Here is a 22,206-nt window from a genome sequence, read left to right on the forward strand (position 1 = left end):
AGCTCCACAGAAGACGGCCCACTCCCGCATTCTGTAGGTGCATAATTTGTGCTATCCCCCTGCCCTTAGTCTGTTTCCTAAAGAGGAAAGTCTGAGTGTCTCGTGCTCAGGGCTGCCTCTTTTCTACTCTGCAAGTATTCTTCCTAAATCTCACCCTCCTGTTTTGGAAGACTTCTCTGCAAACCCAGCCTACAGAGATGTCCTGCTTCTTTGGGCTCCCAAGCCCTGACCATCACCTCCCTTCTTGAGCACTCAGCATAGCTAGCTCAGAGAGATAGGCAGGTAGGTGCATGGATACATAGAGAGATGGACAGATAGGTAGATAGATTCATAGATGGATGGGTGGATGGAAGGACATAGATGTAGATGCAGGTATAGATACACAGATACAGTTTCTTTTGTGAAATGCCCAGATGATAAAAAGCAAGTTACAGCAGAATAGAAGAATATTATTCCATTTGTGTTTATAAAACAAACACACACACTTCTATAAGTCTGAAACAGTGACAGTGACTTTCAGCTTTTTTTTTTTTTTTTTTACCATGATCTCTAGAAATAAGATTTTACATCATGGCACATATATGGTCCTGAAACAAAAATTCCAGAGGACAATTCTTATTCTTAATATCCAATACACTCTGATAGTTTCTTTTTCTTTCCTCTCCTCACTCCTTTCCATGCTATTCTATTTCATTTCTTAAAACAATGGTCACAACCCATTAACTTGATTTTATAACCACTAATGAGTTGCAGTGGGAAGTTTGAATAGTGGCCTAGAAAATACCTGGAAGTTACCCTCCTCACACCCAAGTTCCCTGAACCTCATTGCTTCTGGTAGAGATGTTGCAGCAAGGGAGGGGGGTAAGACTTCATTTTGATTGTAAGTCCTTTTGAAATGATTTGAATTTTTTTTAACCATGTGCATATATGACTTTTATAATTTTTCTAAGTTTGAAAGAAACAAGTGAAAATGAAGATAATGAGCAAAAATGCTCTGGAGGTCAAGGGAAGGAAGAGGAAGGGTTCCTGGAGAGCCCAATGCCCAAGATCTGATGGGAGAGTGGCAAGAGGTGGGGACACAGGGTCAGGGAGGGGCCAGCCTGAGAGAAGGAGAGCTCAGCCTGGCAGGGGACACCCGGAAGGTGAGAGGGGTGCTGGGGGCTGTGAGCATAGTGGCCTGGAGCTGAGCCAGGGAATCTGGGCTAAGTCCCAAGGCAAAGGGAAACGGAAGGTTTCTGTGCTGGGAGGGATGGGCTACTAGAGGCTGTGTGGGAGAATCACTGTTAGCAGGGGACCGTTCCCTTCCCTATTGCCAGGCATGGGCCAGGGCCTTTGCAGCAGTTGTGTGGGAGCAGGGATGTCATTCATTTAAATAGCAGCCTGAACCAAGCCAATTAAGAGGAAAATCTACTTTGAAAATATTTTTGTTTTAATCCCTCTCTGTGCCCTCCAAAGGCAGAGAAGATTTAGGTGATCTTGCTGTGCCGCTTTCCACCATTGTAAAGACTGAGAGGTCATGACTTAGAGCCAAACCCAGAGAAGAGGGGCACCAGCCGGCTGACAGAAGATTGGTTACCTTGGCTTCTCTCCTGCGGGGTGGCGTCCAGAACCTGCCATCCACTGTACGAAGGGCCCAGGTCAGGCCGCACAAACCAGGCTTCATTCCAGACGTGGAAATTCCTGCAGACAGAACCATACACTGCGGAGCTTGGCCAAGGCCACACAGTACAGGAATGGCAAAGCCCCACATCTCTGATCTGACACTGCAGTGCCCTCGTACTCAAGTGAGTTTACTCTGGGCCAGTTATTGTGTTAGACCTCGGCGAGCACTGTCTCCTTAAATTCTCACAGCAAGGTTAAATGGGTACTCCTTTTATGCTCATCTCATAAAAGGGGAAACTGAGGTTCAGAGAAGTCAAGCAGCTAACAATGCAAAGTCAAAGTGTGGACCCAGCTATGCCTAACTCCAAAATCGCCAGGTTCTACTGCCTTTCTGAGGAGCAGAATGGATCTAGGTTAGAGCCAAGACCCAGCGAGCAAACCCACACAGCTTTCTCTTGTGCATCCTGTTGGGGTACACTACTGTATTTCATGTGGGATGAAAATGAATGGGGTACAGAACAGTGACAGGTCTGGCTAAGAGCCACAAAGCCCTGAGGTTAAGGTCTGGATAGAAGAATATGCACATGCCAGTCTTAAAATGTTCTTCATCAGTGGAGCCCCTCATCTTCCAATCTGCATGTTCTCAGTCATTGGTCCCCTCCCTCACCAGCTGTAAATAGTTATCCAAAGCTTTCTTCATTCTTTATTCTGCCCTCTATTCTCCTCCTCTCCAATCCCACAACAACTACATTAGCATTGGCAGTTTTGGGTCCAGCTTGGAAGAAAATGTAAGTCTGACATAAATTCAAGTTCTATTCAACTTGAAAAAAAATTTTTTTATATTCATGAGGTGGAAAAGATAGTTTTAAGCAGAGAACCAACTTCAGAATGATACATATGACTAGGTAAAAATATTAAGCTTTCATATACCAAGTAAACAAAGAGACTATAGTTCTGTTTCCAGCATGGAGGAATAAGCTCATAATAGATAGTCTCTTGTGCAAAAACAACAAACTGACAAAAGATAACTATCTGAGAGTAAGCAAAGTAGGAGGATTTTGGAAGGGTGTCAAAACTTTGAGGAAGAGACTAGCATGGAGCAAGTTGTGCTTTGGTGACCTTGTTCCTAAGGACAGCTGCAGTAGATGTACAATGCAGAGCAATAAAAATTCCAACAGACAGTCCACATCTTTCTGACCTGAGGAGTTAAACAAACACACCCTGGATTAACCAGAATCACTAGAGAGTGTGGGAGAAGTCTTGGACAGGAAAGTCAGAAAGCGGAACCCAGATTTGTATATTAACTCTGCCTAAGCTTCTGGGTGACCCCTGAGCTAGGCATATACAAGGCAAACCACAAACAGTCCAGATAAAAATTTTACAAATGAACTGAAACTTGGGCTCCTGCCCAACACAGGTGAGACAGAGTTTGCAGTTTGAGCCTACCCCAGGTAGGCTCCTAAGACAAAATGCAGAATCAAGACATAGCCAATGACCAGGATACAATCCCCAATTAATGAACATCTAAAGAACCAGAAAAATATCACTTATCCTCAAGGCAAAAGACAATCAACAGAAATTAACCCTTAGATAATCTGGATGTTAGAATTATTGGGTAAAGACTTTAAAGTAGTTTTGATAATTTTGATCAATGGAATAAAGAAAAATATGCTCACAACAAATGAAACGAGGGAACCTCTTAGCAGAAAAATAGAAAATATAGAAAAAGAGCCAAATGGAAAATTTTAACTGGAAAAAAGGCCAGTATCTGAAATTAATTCAATGGATGGCTTACTAGCAGAATAGAGATAACAGAGGAAAGAGTAAACTTGAAGACAGATCAGTATAAATTATCCCGTCTGAAGAAGAGAGAGGAAAAAAAGGTTGAAAAAAATCAGTAAAATAGGGAAAATACATGCAACATGTATATTAGACAGAGACTTACTATAATGAATATTATAAAGTATTTACAAATCAATAAGTCACAAAAGAACCTGTTCCCAGGTGGCTCAGTGATAAAGCCAGATTCTCCTATCTGCAATGCAGGAGATACAGGTTTGATCCCTGAGTAAGGAAGATCCCCTGGAAAAGGAAATGGCTACCCACTCCAGTATTCTTGCCTGGGAAATCCCATGAAGAGATTAACCTGGTTGGCTGCAGTCCTTGGTGTTACAAAAAAGTTAGGAACTAAACAACAACAAGACACAAAAGAAGTCAGGCATGCCAATGTTGGACAATGAGCAGGCAATTTTCATAAGCAATAAAAATGTTCACCGAACATATGAAAATAGTATTAACTTCACCACAATTAAAAGAAAATTAAGGCTGATTTGTGTTGTTGTGTGGCAGAAAACAATATAACATTGTAGAGCATTTATCCTCCAATAAAAAATTAAAATGACCAAGAGATATCATCACCCCTATTAGACTGACAAAGATGAAAGCATAGGATGATGCCCATTGCTGTGTGGGAAAAGCACTGTCATACACTACTGGTGGGAGTTTAAATGTGTATGACATTTGTGAAAGGCAATTTGGCAATCAGTGTGAAAAACCTTTAAAAATCTACATACCCACTGAACCAGTAATCCAACTTCTAGAAATTTCTCCTATAAAAACCCTCACATTCATGCACATAGATGTACACGGGAAAATGTTCACTAAAGTGTTGTTTGTAATAGCAAAAATAATGGAGGAAAAGTTTACCAATAAGGAGATGGTTAGACATATTGTGACACAACCATCCAACAGAATATCATGCAGCTGTCCAAAAGAATGAGCAAAATCAATCTAGCATTTACATAGAAAGATGTCTAAATTATATCACCAAGTAAGAAAAATTACAAGAGTGTGTATGTGTATGCATAAGCTTATAAAAATATATACTGATATGATGAACCTATTTTGATTTAGAAAATATATATTCTTGAGATTTCTTACAATTGTGAAAAAAGTCATCATAAAAAAAGTAGTGGGAGTCCCTTATAATTCCATTATCTTAGATAATCACAGTTTAAGTAATGGTTTGGTGTAAGTATTGTGCATATGGACAGATTTTGGTGCATATGAACTAAGTTGTACATTATTTATTTCTGCAATGTTTTCATTTTCTATAATGAAAATTACTTATTACTTCTACAATTTTGTAATTACAAAATATGTGTGTTAAGTTGTTTCAGTCGTGTCCGACTCTGTGTGACCCCATGGAGTTTAGCCTGCCAGGCTCTTCTGTCCATGGGATTTTCCAGGCAAGAATACTGGAGTGTGTTGCTATGCCCTCCTCCAGGGGATTTTTCCAACCCAGGGATTGAACCCACATCTCTGAAGTCTTCTGCATTGGCAGGCAGTTCTTTACCACTAGCACCACCTGGGAAGCTCTAATTACAAAATAAATGAATATTTTAAAATATGTATATTATATAAACACTAATAGCTAACACAGTTAAGTGTCAACACAGAATAATACTGTCTGTGTTATGTCTTAATCTTCACAGTGTTCTTATAAGGGAAGATAGGAATAAGTGTTATCCTCTTTCAACAATTCTGGAAACTGAGGCATAGAGAAGTGAAGTGACTTGTTCAAACTCTCAAAGTCAGTAAATAGGCAGCATTGGATTTTAACCCAGGCAGAAGTGCTGCAATGTCCATGCTTTTAACTACCAAACGATATTGTCTCTCTCAATTTTAATTTATTGATAAAGGAAGATATTAAATGTTCTAAAAGAGACCATTTAATCTGGTCCCATTTGGGTAATTATTACTCAACACACATACATCTAATGTGTGTGAGTATAAACAGCATGAATGTCTGGAAGGCTCTAACTCATAATATTATTAGTGTTTTTCTTTGGGTAGCTATATTACTATGACTCTCATTAATTTATTTTTTATTATTTTATAATCAGGAAAAAGTGTTTTCATTTTACATTTTGTAAAATGAAACTTGCAAGCCTTTCCATGGGGACCAGATCCAGAGTTCTACACTATACAGTTGTCAGGAGTTAGAAGAACTTCCTAAGTACTTATCAGGTGCACTATGACCCTGCTAGATTCTTCAGGGGAAAGGGGAAGAGCTAAAAAGTCAGTTCCAAAACAAGACAGAAGGGATAAGGCCATGAGAAGTGAACAAACAGATAATGAAAAAAAAATCAACCAATGATAGGAGTGGAAAGAAAGCAATCCCTTACTCACTATGGTAATGAAACATAACTCATTACAAAATTTCTGGAAGGCAATAGCAATAGGTGTCATAAGCATTTCAAATGTTCATTCTCTAACCTAGGATATACCATTTCTAGGAATCTTTCTCATGGGACTAATCACTGATGTGCTCAAGATTTCCATATAACAATGCTTGTTACATTGTTATTTAAAGTAGGAAAAAAATGGGAATAGATAGGTAACACAGGGAATAGAAAATAGTTTACTATTATAGTGGGGAAAGAGATAATGGCTTAACATTCAATGGAATATAATACATTTAAAATCTTATTTTTGAAGATTAATGACATTGGGAAAATGTTCATAATACCCTGTTTAGTCAAAAACACATGATTTAAAACTATGAAGTGGTTGGTTTCCAAGTATGGGGAAAAGCAGGATGTGTCTATTACATGCTCTGTCTTGTGCCCAATGCACAAAACTTATAAAATGCATGATCCCAATTCTATAAAAACAGCAACTCATAAAAGATTGGATAGAAAACTATCAAACATTTAAAGTATGTGAACAATAGGATTATAGATGATTTTTACTTCTTTATATGTTTTGTGAGATTTCCTACAGTTGTAGGGGAAAAAAGTCATCACAGAAATTATCTCCAGGCAGACCCACAAAATCTTTTTTGGGTCCTTAAAATCAGTTATATTTTACCCAGGAGAAAGCAGGAGTGTGGGAAGATGATCTTAGAAGGGTGAGAGGGCAAGAGAGGAAGACAAAACAGTAAGGACACCAAATTTCAGATTCATTTTGTTTCTGACAGAGAACCATAGGAGAAGGGTGAGTTGGTAAAGATATACAGGTTAGTAGCTATGTTTGAATATTTATTTGCAAGGCAAGAATTTAAGACAAAGTAGATAACAAGCACATCCTGGTTCCTCCCTTGTTTGAAAGCCATCACTTTGCTCACACTTACTTGGATGTATGTGCCTTTCAAGTGCATCATCAAGGATGTGCTGGTTTGTTTCTGGTTGTGTGCCACACTCTGTCCCACCTTCCAACCTTGGGCTCTGCTCCTATCTTGAGGGTTTCCCCAGTAAGAGCGTAGAAAAGCACAGACTGAAGTATTTATTTTACAAGAAACTGATCTCTGCCCCTCCTTGCTCCTCCATTCAAATCAATTCTAATTCGACCTTTGAAGTTTCTAAACCACTGTCCCTAGAGACAGCAAATTGAGTTATGCTGACCTTTGAATTCATGGGGTCAGGGGACCTTCTCTAGAAGTGACCCAGATTCCCACCCCTTATGCTTGTAAAAGCTTATTTGTCTTTCTAAATGCAGTTCAGATACTAACTCCTTCAAAAAATCTTGTACTAACATACTCAAGAAAATTAGAGATACCAAGGGAACATTTCATGCAAACATGGGCTCAATAAAGGACAGAAATGGTATGAACCTAACAAAAGCAGAAGATATTAAGAAGAGGTGGCAAGAATACACAGAAGAACTGTACAAAAAAAGATCTTCATGACCCAGATAATCACGATGATGTGATCACTCACCTAGAGCCAGACATCCTGGAATGTGAGGTCAAGTTGGCCTTAGGAAGCATCACTATGAACAAAGCTAGTGGAGGTGATGGAATTCCAGTTGAGCTCTTTCAAATCCTAAAAGATGATGCTGTGAAAGTGCTGCACTCAATATGCCAGCAAATTTGGAAAACGCAGCAGTGGCTACAGGACTGGAAAAGGTCAGTTTTCATTCCAGTCCCAAAGAAAGGCAATGCCAAAGAATGTTCAAACTACGGCACAATTGCACTCATCTCACATGCTAGTAAAGTAATGCTCAAAATTCTCCAAGCCAAGCTTCAGAAATACGTGAACCGTGAACTTCCAGATGTTCGAGCTGGTTTTAGAAAAGGCAGAGGAACCAGAGATCAAATTGCTAACATTTGCTGGATCATTGAAAAAGCAAGAGAGTTCCAGAAAAACATCTATTTCTGCTTTATTGACTATGCCAAAGCCTTTCACTGTGTGGATCACCACAAACTGTGGAAAATTCTGAAAGAGATGGGAATAGCAGACCACCTGACCTGCCTCCTGAGAAATCTGTATGCAGGTCAGGAAGGAACAGTTAGAACTGGACATGGAACAACAAACTGGTTTCAAATAGGAGAAGGAGTACGTTAAGGCTGTATATTGTCATCCTGCTTATTTAATTTATATGCAGAGTACATCATGAGATGTACATCTAGCTGGGCTGGAGAAGGCACAAGCTGGAATCAAGATTGCTGGGAGAAATATCAATAACCTCAGATATGCAGATAACAGCACCCTTATGGCAGAAAGTGAAGAAGAACTAAAGAGCCTCTTGATGAAAGTGAGAGGAGAGTGAAAAAGTTGGCTTAAAGCTCAACATTCAGAAAACTAGGATCATGGCATCTGATCCCATAACCTCATGGCAAATAGGGGGGAAAACAGTGGAAACAGTGTCTGACTTTGTTTTTTTTTGGGTTCCAAAATCACTACAGATGGTGACTGCAGTCATGAAATTAAAAGATGCTTACTCCTTGGAAGGAAAGTTATGACCAACCTAGACAACGTATTAAAAAGAAGAGACATTACTTTGCCAACAAAGGTCCGTCTAGTCAGGAGGAGAAGGGGACAACAGACGATGAGATGGTTGGATGGCACCACCGACTCAATGGATATGAGTTTGGGCAAACTCCGGGGGTTGGTGATGGACAGGGAGGCTGTGCTGCAGCCTGGCGTGCTGCAGAGTCAGACACGACGGAGCGACTGAACTGAACTGAACTGAACATACTCAGAGTGCCAACCCTACCTCTATGCTATCTCTGAATCTTGCATTATTCAGTTATTTAACTTCTGTTCCACAATCACCAGCTTCCTACTCCTCTAGTGAGGTTCTTGTATCTCACTTCGCTTGGTGCCCAGTGTCTAGTGCAAGGTCTGACATGCAGTTCATGCATCATGCTCTTTGAATTGAATTGTTCTGGAACCCTGCCACTCTTGCCTTGGTTTCCTTGCTGTGGGTCTAAGCAAGCTGCTCCAGGTACTTTGGGGACTGGCTAACTAGTAGTGGAGGCTGGTGGCCACAGAGATAGATGCCTTAGGAGTTAAGGCTCATGTAGGGGTGTGGGTTATGACAGTTCTTCTCCAGTACTGACTGACTCCACTACCCTGACCACAGGAATGGGCAATCTCCATTTGCCTCTCACCTCGGAGCTCTGTAAAGGCTACAAATAGAGTCAAGTCTGTGACTTGAGAAACTGGGGGTTCACATCAAATGAACCAAGAAAACAAGCCAGAAATGTCAAGATAAAGATAACTTTGGCCAAACTTTTCTAAAACATTTGTTTGCAGGCTTCAGAGACCTCCTTTACAGTGGCACAGAGGGGAGCCATAGTAAAGAAGCTTTCCTCAGAGCATCCTAACTCCAAAGAAGTGAAAACTCCAGAGCCTTGTGCCTTTTAAGTCAAACCACTGGCATGAGCAGAATGACTTAGAAGAAAACAGACCCCACTGGATGCTGTAATGTGATTCAAAGAGAGCTCTAGAAGAAATTGCCAAGGTCCCCTGACCTATCCCTTCATTTTACAGACAGGAAACTGAGGTACAGAAAGTTAAGGAACTTACATAAAGTTAGACACTTATTTAGAACACCCAAATGTCTCCAGGTGTTTACCAGTGCCTCTCCCTGGGCCTCTGGTTTCTCAAATATGAGATAAGTAGGTCCCTTTCTAAGATCCCTCAGAGATCTTAATGCTCTTTGACTTGGAATAGTCCTATTGATAGACACCTGTGTCTACCTCTAGCTTGGACACTATTTCAGTTTTACTTTGGGAAAATCGTTTCTCCCCACTGAACCCTGAGATAGCATCTAGTGTCATAGAAAATTTTCATTTGCCACCTAAGTGTGAACCAAAGAACCCAGATTCTTCAGCTGGTTGGTGTCCAGCCACTGCCCTAACCCCTATTCTGGAAAATCTCAAGTGATGCGGTCAGATTTCTCAAACATCAGTCAGGAATAGTGATAACACTCTTTGGCATCTCTCTGGGGCTTCATAGTTTACAAAGTAGCCTGGGTTCAAATCCAAGCTCCACTGTTTCCAAGTTATCTGCCCTTGAATGAATGACTCTATGTCTCAGGTTCCTCAGCTGTAAAATGGGGTGATGCAATAGTGCCTACTTCATTGTTTCTAAAGAGTACATGCAGGCATTCAGAAAGGGACCTGGAGCACAATTGCTCAGCAAATTATTAGTTGCTGCTGTTATTATTATCAAGCACTTTCAGGTGCATAACCTCACTTGATCCTTACATTCTATTACTTTAGACAAATCTGAACAAGGTTCTAAAAGCTTTTAACATTTGCAACATACAGATTCAGATCGAAGAATTTCTGTCCAAACTCAAACTGTCCTTTTAATGATAGGCAAGGAAAAAAAATAGGTTAGTAATTTCACTCCAGGCAGAAAATGACTTGTGAGCTAGTTCCCTCCAACCCCTGGCAGGAACCATGTTGAAGGGACTCTTGGGAGGTGTAACTGTAAATCAAAAAGTAGGGTGAGCTGAAGGTTCACAGAATCAAAAAGTTAAAGAGGCTTAAGCGAACATCTAGTTCTAAGCCAACAGTTACTTTTCACTGATGGGGAAACTGGGGGCCAGAAAGATGGAGTGGCTTATACAAGTTCTAGAGCTAGATGGTAGTGGGACTGGAACTGGGGCTCAGGAATCCCTGTGTACACACCATCCAGGGCTGGTTCCCCATCCACAGTTGGCAGGGAAGGGGGAGGAGGAGGGATGCTCATCACCCATTGCTTTCTGAGGAGGGTTCTGATGAGGGACCCCCAGGAAAAATCAGACTTTTAGGGCCTGACTTTCTGCAACAAAACCAACAGAAATGACAGTAGAGAATGTCTTCATGGGTCCAGATTTGCCCCAAGGTGGTTATATTTAGAATGAATTATGAAGCTAATGTGTAACATGAACCAGTAACCAAGAGATCTCAGGTCTAATTCCAAATTCAGCTTAAAGGCCCCAACTTCCTGTTCCCGGGAGGTCTTCCTTGATGGCTCCCTCCCTGAGCTCCCACAGTACTAAATGTCTGAATCACACAGCTGGGACACTGCATCACTAAATAGCCTCTAATGACCTCCCCACTTCTTGTCCCCTAACAGCACCAGAAATACTCTCAGCAGAAGGACTGAGCCTTATGCTTTCTGACCCCTCTGCAGTTCCTAGTGTGCAGGTTAATCACAGAAGGGTTATGCCAAAGGGGACCACCCTTTCCCCCAAATCAGTCATCTTGTTGCAACAAGCATCTGTTTTTCTAAAGGAAGACAAAGCCAGGATTGGCATTGTCCCAAGGATCAGAAAAGGTTGCAATGGGATTTTGAACACAATAACAAAAGGAAGAAACAGGGAGAAGAAAAGACATTCACTTATGAGAAGCTGGAAAACAAAACCTCACTGTAAGTAGCAGCATCACTAGAGAGAACATTATGTGTGTGTAGATTAAGGAAGAACATCTGAAATAAACTTTCTCTCCCCCATTAAACCCTAGCATCCATGTGACCTTGGATGCATCCATGCTTCCCTCCCTTCAGAGGGGAGAGGATGCTTACAGTATTCAGTGCCATTATTGGTGTGGGCTGTTGTATATTTGTTTTAATATCTCTTTTTGTTAATTTTAATATCCTTTCACATTATTCTATTAGTTACCCTAAGTACATTTCAGTAAAGTTGCATCTACTTATTCTGGGAATAATAAGCAATAAAGAATTTTTTATACAGACTATCTCAAAGTTGAACATCTGGAAAAAAGATGACATCTGTTATTAAGTTATCTAGCCATGTATATGCATGTGAATGATTATTATATGTCTATCTTTTGAAATGGATTCAAACAATGGATTATTGACATATGCATGTAGTACTTTATATACATAGGCATCTATGTGTATACACACATATAGACATAATTATTTTCAGTTGCCATCTGGTAATAACTTGTCATATGGTATAACCTTAAATAGCTGCAACAATATCTATTTTATGTATATAAGCAGCTATACAAAGTTATAGATATATTCCTGTAAGTTTTAGATAACCTACTTTCAGTTGGCATGTATTATATATTACACACACATATGCACATGTCATATTTATAGTTTAGAAATATATATTTCCAGTTACATATAAAGCTTCTTATTTTCAGTTGAAATCCAGAATAAGCTAACATTTTATTCTATCAATCAAGATACAAGGAAATTTCTTACATAGAGAAAATATGTTGCTTTTCTTTAAGAAAGCCTGTTAAGTCATATGGGTTGCCCGAAATGACATAAATTTATTCTTCTTACAAGAAAATCAATAGTTTCAATGTTTCTCTTCTAAAATATCATAGGGTCTAGGGGCCCCTATAAATTCAGGGCAGTTTCACAGAGCCCAGGAATCATATTTTTCACTGGTATCAGAGCCTTCATCCGGTGGCAAGATAAAGTGGACCATCAACATTTGCAGAACTCTGAGAAGAGTTTTGGGTCTTGCTAGCTTCGGCATTTCCATTCTACACTTGGTCTTAGCCAAAAGGCCAAGATATGATGGTATTTCTATTCTAAACCATGTGTTGACATGGTACTTGCCTCCTGACTCCTGTTTGGAGCTGGTCCCAGGAGCTGGGGAGAGCTAGGGAGGAGCTACTTGGATTTGGTGCTCAGAAAGGATCAGTACTCACCACACACTATCACTGCCTTTGTCTATGGGCCGTCCCAAGGGGTCGTAGTAGACATCCACGCTGAGGTTTCGGTCTGTGTCATGAGCTGAGTTGAAGTTGGTGATCACTCGGGAGGGAATTCCCAAACATCGCAACACTGCAAGTCAAGGGCAGTCTGAGGACGCGAGGTGCAGTGGAGATAGTACCTGGGGGCACCCCACTGCTGCCCATCCATCCAGCAAAGGCACACCTCATCCAGAATACCTGTGTTGAGGGTTCCAGCAAAGACCCAGCACTGGCCGTATCGAACAGGCCTGAAGCCAGATCTTTGCCACTCCTTGAGGATCTCCACGCTGCCATTCCAGTTCCTAGGATCCCGGCCACCAGTGTAGCTACCACTCCAGTTCCCAGCAAGCACGCCATTGTCATCATTGCTATTGACCTGGGCGGGAATAAACCCCAAGGGAATCAGCACACAGAGTGACAGGCAGAGTCCAGGGGGCAAGGTAAGGAGTTAAAGAAGGAAGCCAGGGAGACTCCCTCAAGTCTCTGTGTCCTTTCGGGTGATTTGGACGATAATTGTGAGAATGGGTATCAAGAAGTTTATGAATTTGAAAGTGCTTTCCTTAACAGGCCATGTTTGCCCCTAATTCACATGTCATTCCCAGCTCACAGAGAAAATCAAACCTCCATGGCTTGTCAGTGATGAAGCAGGGGTAGAAAATCAGCCCACAGTCAATTCCTGGCCAGAACTCGTGGGCTGCTGCTGCCTGACTTGGAAATCCATAGTTTGAAGCTCTCTTTTGGTGACCTGGTCTTCTAAAAAGATCACTTTAAAACTTTAGCCACTAACTTATTCTTGGAAAGAATAAAGATGGACTTTCACTTTTCATCCATCCATTCACTCATTCACTCAGCTTAACTCATGATTCCTGTATATGGGTGTTTTTGTGCATGCTCAGTCACATATGACTCTTTATAATTCCATGCCAAGCTCCTCTGTCCATGGGATTTTCCAGGCAGGAAGACTGGAGTGGGTTGTCATTCCCTTCTCCAGGGTATCTTCCTGACCCAGGGATCAAACCCATATCTCCTTCTTCTTTTGCATTGGCAAGCAGATTCTTTACCACTGTGCCACCTGGGAAGCCCTTGATTCTTGATAAGTCACGTGGGAAGAGCACTAGACTAGGAATCAAGAGATCTGAGTCTCTTAGTCTGAGTCTTTTAGAAACTCATATTGAAATATTTAGGGACAAAATGATGCAATATCTGGAATTTATCACATAATCCATGGAGAAGGGGACACAGATGAAACAAGACTGGCCTTGAGTGGGTAATTGATGAAGCTGGTGACAGGCACATAAGAGTTCATTTTACTTTTTCTTCTAATTTTGTGAACGTCTGAACTTTTCTATAATAAAGAGTTAAAAGAGGGACTTCCCTGGTTGCCCAGTGGTTATAATCTGCCTTGCAATGCAGGAGATATGGGTTTGATCCTTGGTCAGGGAACTAAGATCCCATGTGTCACAGACCAACTAAGCCTGTGAGTTGCACTGGGCCCAGGCACCACAACTAGAGAATCTGTTCACTGCAACGAAAGATCCACAATTGTGTGCCACAACTAAGACCCAATGCAGCCAAATTAAAAAAAAAAAAGTTAAAAGAGAAAGAAGAAGGAGAAAACTGAATCACGAGCCCAATCTGGCTGCTTGTCAGCTGGGTGATTGCTGACAAGCTGATTCATTCAAGCTCACCTTCCTACAAAGGGAATGGAAGAAGCAAGTACGCCCTCAGCTGTCTTCCGGCAGCCAGGTCTTCAGAGTTTATGAAACTGATTAACGTTTACCCCAACCTCACAATGAGAACTGCTTCCTCTCTCTGTGGGGGTCACAAGGCAAGGCCTGTGAGAACCAGCAGTCTGGAAATAGAAGGATCCTTGCCCATGACCAGCTGACCCAGCCTTCACGGCCCCTCTGTGTGCGGATGGCCAGGCTGGAATTGCAGGATCAGGGCCATGGGGCTTCTTCAAGATGGAAGATTGCACGGCCCATCTCCATCTCTTGAATCACAGGTGCTACAGCCTCCAGTGTGGTAATCACAGGCTCATCTCTGACTGAAAGCCGAGTATTTCAAAGCCCCACACAGGCCATAATTAGCTCGTGGTCCAGCCCAACCAGGAGGAGAGAGAGCAGGGAGGTGCAGCTGAGGAGCCTGGCTCTGAGATCAAGTGTTTTGTCCCGAGGGCTGGAGTGAGTCAGCAGCCGCTGGAGCCAGCTGCCTCCCCCACCCTCTCCTGAACTGAGGAGGCTCAACTTTCTAAGTTGCCCAAACACCAGCTTTCCTAGACCTTGGCCTGGGCTTTAATCCCACCCTTCCAGGACCACTTGGTTTTCAAGGTTCAGCCTGGGCCCACTCCCTCTCTGACTCTTCCTGCCACCCTGGTTCCCACCATCTCCTCAGGGCCTCCACATTCTCTGGGCCTCCCCACACCTGTCCTGCCAGGTTCCAGTTAAGAAGCCCTGTCTGATGACCCCCAATATCTATCATGTAGTCAGGAGGTCGTTCACTTAACCATGTAACTAGCTCATTAGCTTGGATATTCTCCAGCTCAAGAGAGACTGGAAATGCCTAGTCCATTAATCATACACACACAAAAGTTGACACTTCTGAGTAATTGTTTAGGTTCAGAGGGTTAAAGTTCAAGAACTCTCTGACTTTTGGCTTTCTAATTTATAACTTTTGAGCAGGTTATCCCTTGTTTGGACATTTTTCTGATGGAGAGGTTTTCTACCCACTGAGTACAGAGCATTCCTCCAGCATTCAGCTTGTGTATGTATCCAGCTAGTGTGTGTGTTTGGATAGGTGGGGTAGGTTTCTCATGTGGAGGGAGTGGGTGAGTTGAAGGTGGCCCCAGGCGGGCAGCTGGAGGCCTTATTCTGGCCGGACTCACTCGAGGGCTAAGTTGTGAGTGATTCCCTTTAGCCCCCTGGCATCTGGTTCCCCAGCTAGAAAACGACCATGTCAGCCTCTGCCCTCCCCACCGGCACTCACGCCCTCTGTGCTGAGGAGGGGTAAGTCAGAGCAAAGGAGAGTAACCCCTTCCCCAGGAGCCCCAGGGACGGAGCAGTGTCTCAGCTTGTGTCCTCCCAGCCCTGGCGGACCCCCACAGATCAAGTCCTTGTCGCCTGAGGAAGGCCTCACAATACAGTGCGAAGGGCTTGGGAGCCGGCAGCCTGGGTCTGGTTCTGCCTCTGCCGCTCACTCCCAAATGTCTCAGGCAAGTCCTTTAATTTAGAGGCGTGTCATGCTCTGTATGTACAAAATGGGGATATAATAACCACCAACTTTATTTTGTGAGACATCAACCAACAAGATGAGTGGTTGTGCCTAACCCATAGCTGAGTTTGATATAGGCGAACAACTAGTTATTATGGTTTTCTCAGCACTCACCATTGCACTCAGCACCCGGCCAATATATTTGGGGTCGTTTCTGCTGGCCACATCCGTAGCAGGGTCACGGCGAAAATTCAGACTGTTATCCAGGACTGACAGGCAAATGTTCAGAATGCCTTCTTCAAACTGTTCAAAATGGGGCCATATGTTACGATGAAAGAAATTACAAGTAGTATCAGCTAATTGAGGGCATGGAGGTTATGCTGGTAAGAGCCATGGGCACTGCCCATATCTCCCCCACCCCCACCACGGCCCCCAGAACTGAGAGACAGAGGAACGACCACCCGCCTGGCCTTTAACCCTGAAAAATCATCCAGACCTCTTGCTGTACGCAAGGCCTTGTGGTGAGGCCCCTCAAGTTTAATGAGACTCCCTCACTGTTATGAACTTGAGAGCAGTCACTTGACCTGTCTGGGCCTCAATTTCACCATCTGTATAACAAGGGATCAGGCTGAGCACATCTCAAAGCTTCCATCTAGTTCTGACATTGATCTCAAGCATTTCACTTAGACTTTTGGGAACTGATTATAAAATGTCTCACTAAAATTGGAATTTGAAGCCATTTTCACAAAATGGAGAAGGCCCATCTCTTTCTTGCCTTAGAGTCTTCATATATGCTGTTCCTTCTTCCTCCAATGCTTTTCCCCAAGATATTTATCCAGCTCCCTTGCCTCCATTAAGTTTCTGATCCTAAGTTCCTTTCTAAGCAAGGCTCTCCCAGATCATCCCATCAAAAATATCCTCCCTTCCACCCCTCCATGCACCCTATGCCCTTACCCACCACACCCCTTTTTCTTCTTTTCTATGAAACTTAACACAGAACACAACATATAAAAGTCAACATATAAAATATATGGCATTATACTGAAGATAAAATACATGGCAGATGTGCCCTGGTTGACTACTAGACACGAGAGAATGTGCACCTGTCCACCCTCTGCTGGACATCCAAGGCCCCCACCCAAGGGACTTCATTGTAATGCTTCATTTGTCTGCTGGAAAGAAGAAAATATGGAGGGAATCCCTGGATGTGGCTAGCTGAGCAAACTCGGGAATTCTGTGGACTCAGATGTCGTAGTACTCTAGGATCCTTGGGAGGTCGAATACTCACACCAAGGAAGTTTCATCACATTATGACACGGAATGAATAATAGAAACTACTGTTGTGCAATTCTCTACTGGGACTTATCTTCATTCATGTATCATGGTACCAATAACATGTTGTTGCATCAATTTAGTTATGTGTCTATTTTGCCCATGAAAATGTGACCTCTTCAAAGACATGAAATATGTCTTATCCATCTCCTGTATCCATAGGTGTACCTTGGTCTCTGGCACATAGTAGATCATCAATGAATATCTTCTGAATGGATGAATAAATAAGAGGCAGGCAAATGGACAGATTTGGGAACTGCCACCTATCTGTGGGGTCTGCCACAGAGCTTCTTTGGGTAGAATAGGGACATTACTGCCAGCCTCTATGATCCTTTTACCTGTCCATAGTTCCAGCCAATCATGCCAATTCGATTTGTGCTTCCCACAAAGATGATGCCAGCATCTTCCTGAACATATTCCTCTCTCTCAGCATGGTTATTCATAAAGACACCATCAGCTGTTTGACACGAAAAAAACAGATAGTAGGGGATAGAATCTTACAGAGAACTGTAGAGACTTGTCCTTGTCTCAGTCCTGAGTACCCACATGGTGGCTGGAGCAAGCCATACCTTCAACCCTTCCCCCAGCTGCAATGAGGAGTGAAGCCTTGGGGTAAAATGCTTCCACGTCATATCATGAGAACTATAAACTTGAAAGAGAAGCTGAGATGACCTAAGAATCTGAAAATGAGACCTCTGGGAATGAAAAACTTGCTTCTTCAGGCACAAGCTGTCTCCATGCTGCAGAAAGGTGCTGTAGTCATTACGCCATACTATACAGTTTTGAAAAACTCATGAGATCCTTGCAATAGCCCCAGAAATAGCAAGTTATCCATCTAATGGTGAGGAATTTGAGGCTCAGAAGGGTAGAGAGACTGCCAGACTCACATAGTGGGTTCAGAGTCAGAGCTGGACTAAAACCCCTGGCTTCTGACTTCTAGCTTCTGTGCTCTTTCCCTATTCCACAAACTTCCCCTAATCAAACCTGAGCCCATGAAAATCATTCCCTCCATCTCTTTTCCACGGGCATCCCTTAGCTGATGGCTGGAAGTGTGGGTGGTTGGATGCCTACCTTGCAACCAGGGGTTAAAGAGCAGTATGAATGTCCCAAGTTTCATCGTGGAATCACTGCCCTGGGAGGAGATTTGCATGTCTAGCGTGTACCTTCCAATGGGTGCATTTGCAGGACTAAGGATGGAGATGTTCAGAACATTGTCCCTGTTGGACACAAGTTGTGCACCCCAGCCGCTGCTGCTTGTCCCATTGGAGAGTGGAAACACAGCCTTTGTCTTGGCCGACTCTGAGGGGTAAGGCCCTGGAAAAAAGACATAGGACAATGGAAACCAAGTAGTTTTGGCTGACTGTGGAGAAACCAGATCCCAATATAACCGCAGGGATTCTTTGGGAGACGTTATACAATGAAGCAGCATGTTATGGCACTGGAAGCAACTGGAGATCATGTGGTCCAAATCCCTCTTGAGGTTAAGACTGTGACCCTCAGAGATAGGTGAAACTTGACTCTACCAAGTCAGTGGTAGATCTGGATTAGAGCCTGAGGCTGCCACCACCACCACCCCTTGGATGCACAGCCCCAAGGTCTGCTCAAGGTGTGTATGTGGGAGGGGGGCGGGGAGCAGTGAGCAGGTACCTGTGGAAGCTGTGAATGTCACTCTTCCTCCAGAGCTGAGACCTCGGTATAAGGTCAATGACACATGGAAGGGTTGGCCTCTCCGTACGATGAGATCCTGGCTGTAGAACCTGTCTGTGTGATGTGCCTGCCGGTTGGAGGCTGTCTGCCAGTTGACACTCTGGAGTCCTAAAGCCATGAGACAGAAGAGAGGACTTGAGATACTGGGAGAAAAGGGATGGTGGCATATGGGAAAAGGTGTAAGTTACCGAAGAGACAGCTTTTGGACAGGGCTTGCTGGGGAAGAATCTTCTTGGAAAAATCACAATAAAATGCAAGATGGCAAGCACTTCACAACCTATTCCCACCTGCATTTTCAGGTGGCTGATGCTTTGCACACAGTACCTCATCTCCCCTTCCACCTGGCTGACTATCACTCAGCCCTCAAGGAAGTAGCTTCCCCCAACCAGCGAGGAAACTGAGTAAGCAATTCTGTCCAAGTTATCCTCCTTCCGTTGTGGACAGTGGTGCATGTAGGGCTGGGAGGAGGCTACTTCTCTTGAATCTACCACCCTGGTTTGGCTTCCTTGCTTTTCCCTTTGTGTCTTCGCGGACACCAAGTGCCTTCTATCATGCCAACACCCAGCAAATGTTTACCTGTGTCATCTATACTTTATATGTGCAACACCTTGGTGTTGGCCTGTGCCCCTGAGGCTGAGAAGGATCGTGTGATTCTGGGAAGCATTTCGAGGCCTGGAGATTGGGAAACCACTGGCCTGGAGGGCCTTTCAAAGGCTCACTGGCAAGAGTGGTCTTAGGCCATGAGATCCCGGATAAGATCCTGAAGACAAACACCTCAAAATCTACCCCCAACTTCTCAGACGATCGTGTAGGTGAGGGAGCTAAGCTGAGAAGGGCTATGAGAGATTCCATGGGATATGAGGAGTTCAACCTTTTTAAAACTTTTGAGATATTTAATCCCTTTGAGTTATGTTTGAGACATAACAACACCCAATCTTCTGCAAATGAAAAACTGGTCTCTATCTTTACAATGTGGTCACAGCTATGATGGGTGTGTGACAACACAACTCTTATTTATATACGTCTGCCTTTGTTCATTAGAATGTGCCTTCTTTATCTTTATATTCTAATGCCTGACACATTGCTTGACTAGATTAGGACAATCAGATAAACAAATGAGGGGCTAAATGAACAAACAAACATAAAACTAATGTCATGCAATGACCTTCATGACTAGGGCTCCAAATTTAGTCTATAAGGAAAGGTGTATATGGGGTATTCATTTAACAAACATAGAGAGATTACCTGTTATTTGTAGGACACTATGTAAAGCACATGTTGGGGTGTGAAAATGTATGAAAATTAGTTTTAACCCTCAAAGAGCTTCAGCAGTGCATAAGACAACATGTCAGAATGAATGATGAGGGAAATCCAATCTCCTCCCCCCCACCCAAAAAGATGTCTCGGAGATACAGGCAAGAATCACTTTCAGTTATAGGAATCAGAAAAAAAAATTCATCGCGAACACCAGGCCTTGAAGGAAGAGAGAAATTTATCAAGCGCATTTCAGACAACAGGCAGAGAGACCGAAGGCCCAGAAGAGCAGGTGTATTTTTGGCTAGAGCAGAAGTCTTATCTGGAAGAGAAAGGGGAGACACAGAGGGCATGGCTCCAGGGCAGGCCTGGGGATGGGGATCCCTCCAAGCAGCTCCAGGGGTGGGCACAGGCTCATCATCGACTCGAGTGGGATGCAGAATCTAGGGTGATGAACCAAGGCTGCTACTGAAGCAGGCTTAGACAGTGATCGTGCCACCTGCTCAGTGTACTAAAGAGTCATTCATTCACATGTCCACTCATTTATTTATACATTGAGCAAATAACTATTGAAAGAATAAATTAAAAAGCTTTTTTTCTTAGACTCAGGAAAACTAAAACATCCATGCAGCCAACAAGTATCTACTGATTGAAGGGAAAGGCACAGGACAGAAGGAGATGAACATTCCTGCACATAAATGTTGAACGGTGAGAGCTCAGATCTTGGGTGGTCTCTGGCAAGCATCAAGCTCTATATGACCTGCAGAGACCTGGCTTACTGAAAGTTAGGACCCTCTAGGGCAACGTCCCCACCTTCTAAACACCTGCTTCTTACCAACTGCACTTACTATCTTCTGTGCATGGGAGTTGGTAGAGATTTACTCACTGTCTCGCTTTAGAAAAAAGAGCTCTTAGGTACAGTGGTCTGAGGTCACACAAGTCTCCCCAGAGATTCCTCCCTACTCCCAAACCCGAAAGGATGTGTGTCTTCTCCCCAGGAGAAGCTCACTATTCTTGACCATGGGTTGAGAACAGAAAATATGTCCCTGGACAGCCCTCCGATAGCACAGGTTAAGGAATGGGGGGGGCAGCAGGGATTCCCATCTGTAGCTAGTTTCTGCCAAGGCTTAAGCACTGTTTGCTAGAGCTGTGTCAAGAGCAGAGGCGTCTCCACAAATAACTAATGTTGACGAGGGTGTGGAGAAAAGGGAATACTTATACACTGTTGGAGGGAATGTAAATTGGTACAGCCACTATGGAAAACGGTATTGAGGGTCCTTAAAAAACTAAAAATAGGACTATCATATGACCCAGCAATTCCACTCCTGGGTATCTATCCAAAGAATACAAAAATGCCGATTCAAAAAGATACAATGTTCATAGCAGCATTATTTACAATAGCAAGCTATGGAAGCAATCTAAGTGTCTATTAACAGATAAATAAAGAAGATGTGGTATATACACACAATAAAATACTACTCAACCATAAAAAAGAATGAAATTTTGCCATTTGCAACAACATGGATGGACCTGGAGGGTCTTATGAAATAAGTCAGACAGTGGAAGACAAATACTGTGTGTGTGTGTGTGTGTGTGTGCTCAGTCACTCAGTCGTGTCCGACTCTTTGTGACCCCATGGACTATAGCCTGCCAGGCTCCTCTGTCCATGGAATTTTCCAGGCAAGAATACTGGAGCATGTTGCCATTTCCTACTCCAGGGAATCTTCCCAACCCAAGGATCAAACCTACTTCTCTTGCATCTACTGCATTGGCAGGCAGACTTTTTATCACTGCACTACCCAGGAAGCCAAATACTATATACTATCACTTATATGTGAAATCTAAAAAAATGAAACAAATGAATGAATACAACAAAACAGAACAGACTTATAGATACAGAGAACAAACTAGTGGTTACCAGTGGGAAGAGAGGGCAAGATAGAGGTAGGGGATAAGAGTTACAAACTATGAAGTATAAAATGAATATAAGGATAGACTGTACAGCATAAGAAATATAATCAATATTTTGTAGCAACTTTAAATGGAATGTAATCTATAAAAATTGAAACCTCATGTTATATATATGGAATTAATATAATATTGTAAATCAGCTATACTTCAATTTTTAAAAAGAGATTTGC

The 22,206-nt window shown here is 42.8% G+C and overlaps 1 protein-coding gene across 1 annotated transcript in view; it reads right to left on the minus strand.

The window, feature by feature from the left end:
• The window catches only part of TGM3 (transglutaminase 3), a 41,946-nt gene that overhangs the window by 11,467 nt on the left and 8,273 nt on the right, over positions 1-22,206 (minus strand). The window contains exons 2-8 of the mRNA XM_043884737.1: positions 18,752-18,919; positions 18,176-18,418; positions 17,443-17,561; positions 15,947-16,075; positions 12,761-12,938; positions 12,518-12,653; positions 1,577-1,680 (exon numbers count right to left, since the gene is read on the minus strand). Coding sequence (XP_043740672.1) covers positions 1,577-1,680; positions 12,518-12,653; positions 12,761-12,938; positions 15,947-16,075; positions 17,443-17,561; positions 18,176-18,418; positions 18,752-18,919 — 1,077 coding nt within the window. The remainder of the gene's footprint in view (positions 1-1,576; positions 1,681-12,517; positions 12,654-12,760; positions 12,939-15,946; positions 16,076-17,442; positions 17,562-18,175; positions 18,419-18,751; positions 18,920-22,206) is intronic.

Source organism: Cervus elaphus, chromosome 23 (assembly GCF_910594005.1).
Source record: "Cervus elaphus chromosome 23, mCerEla1.1, whole genome shotgun sequence".
In the NCBI taxonomy this organism is placed as follows: domain Eukaryota; kingdom Metazoa; phylum Chordata; class Mammalia; order Artiodactyla; family Cervidae; genus Cervus; species Cervus elaphus.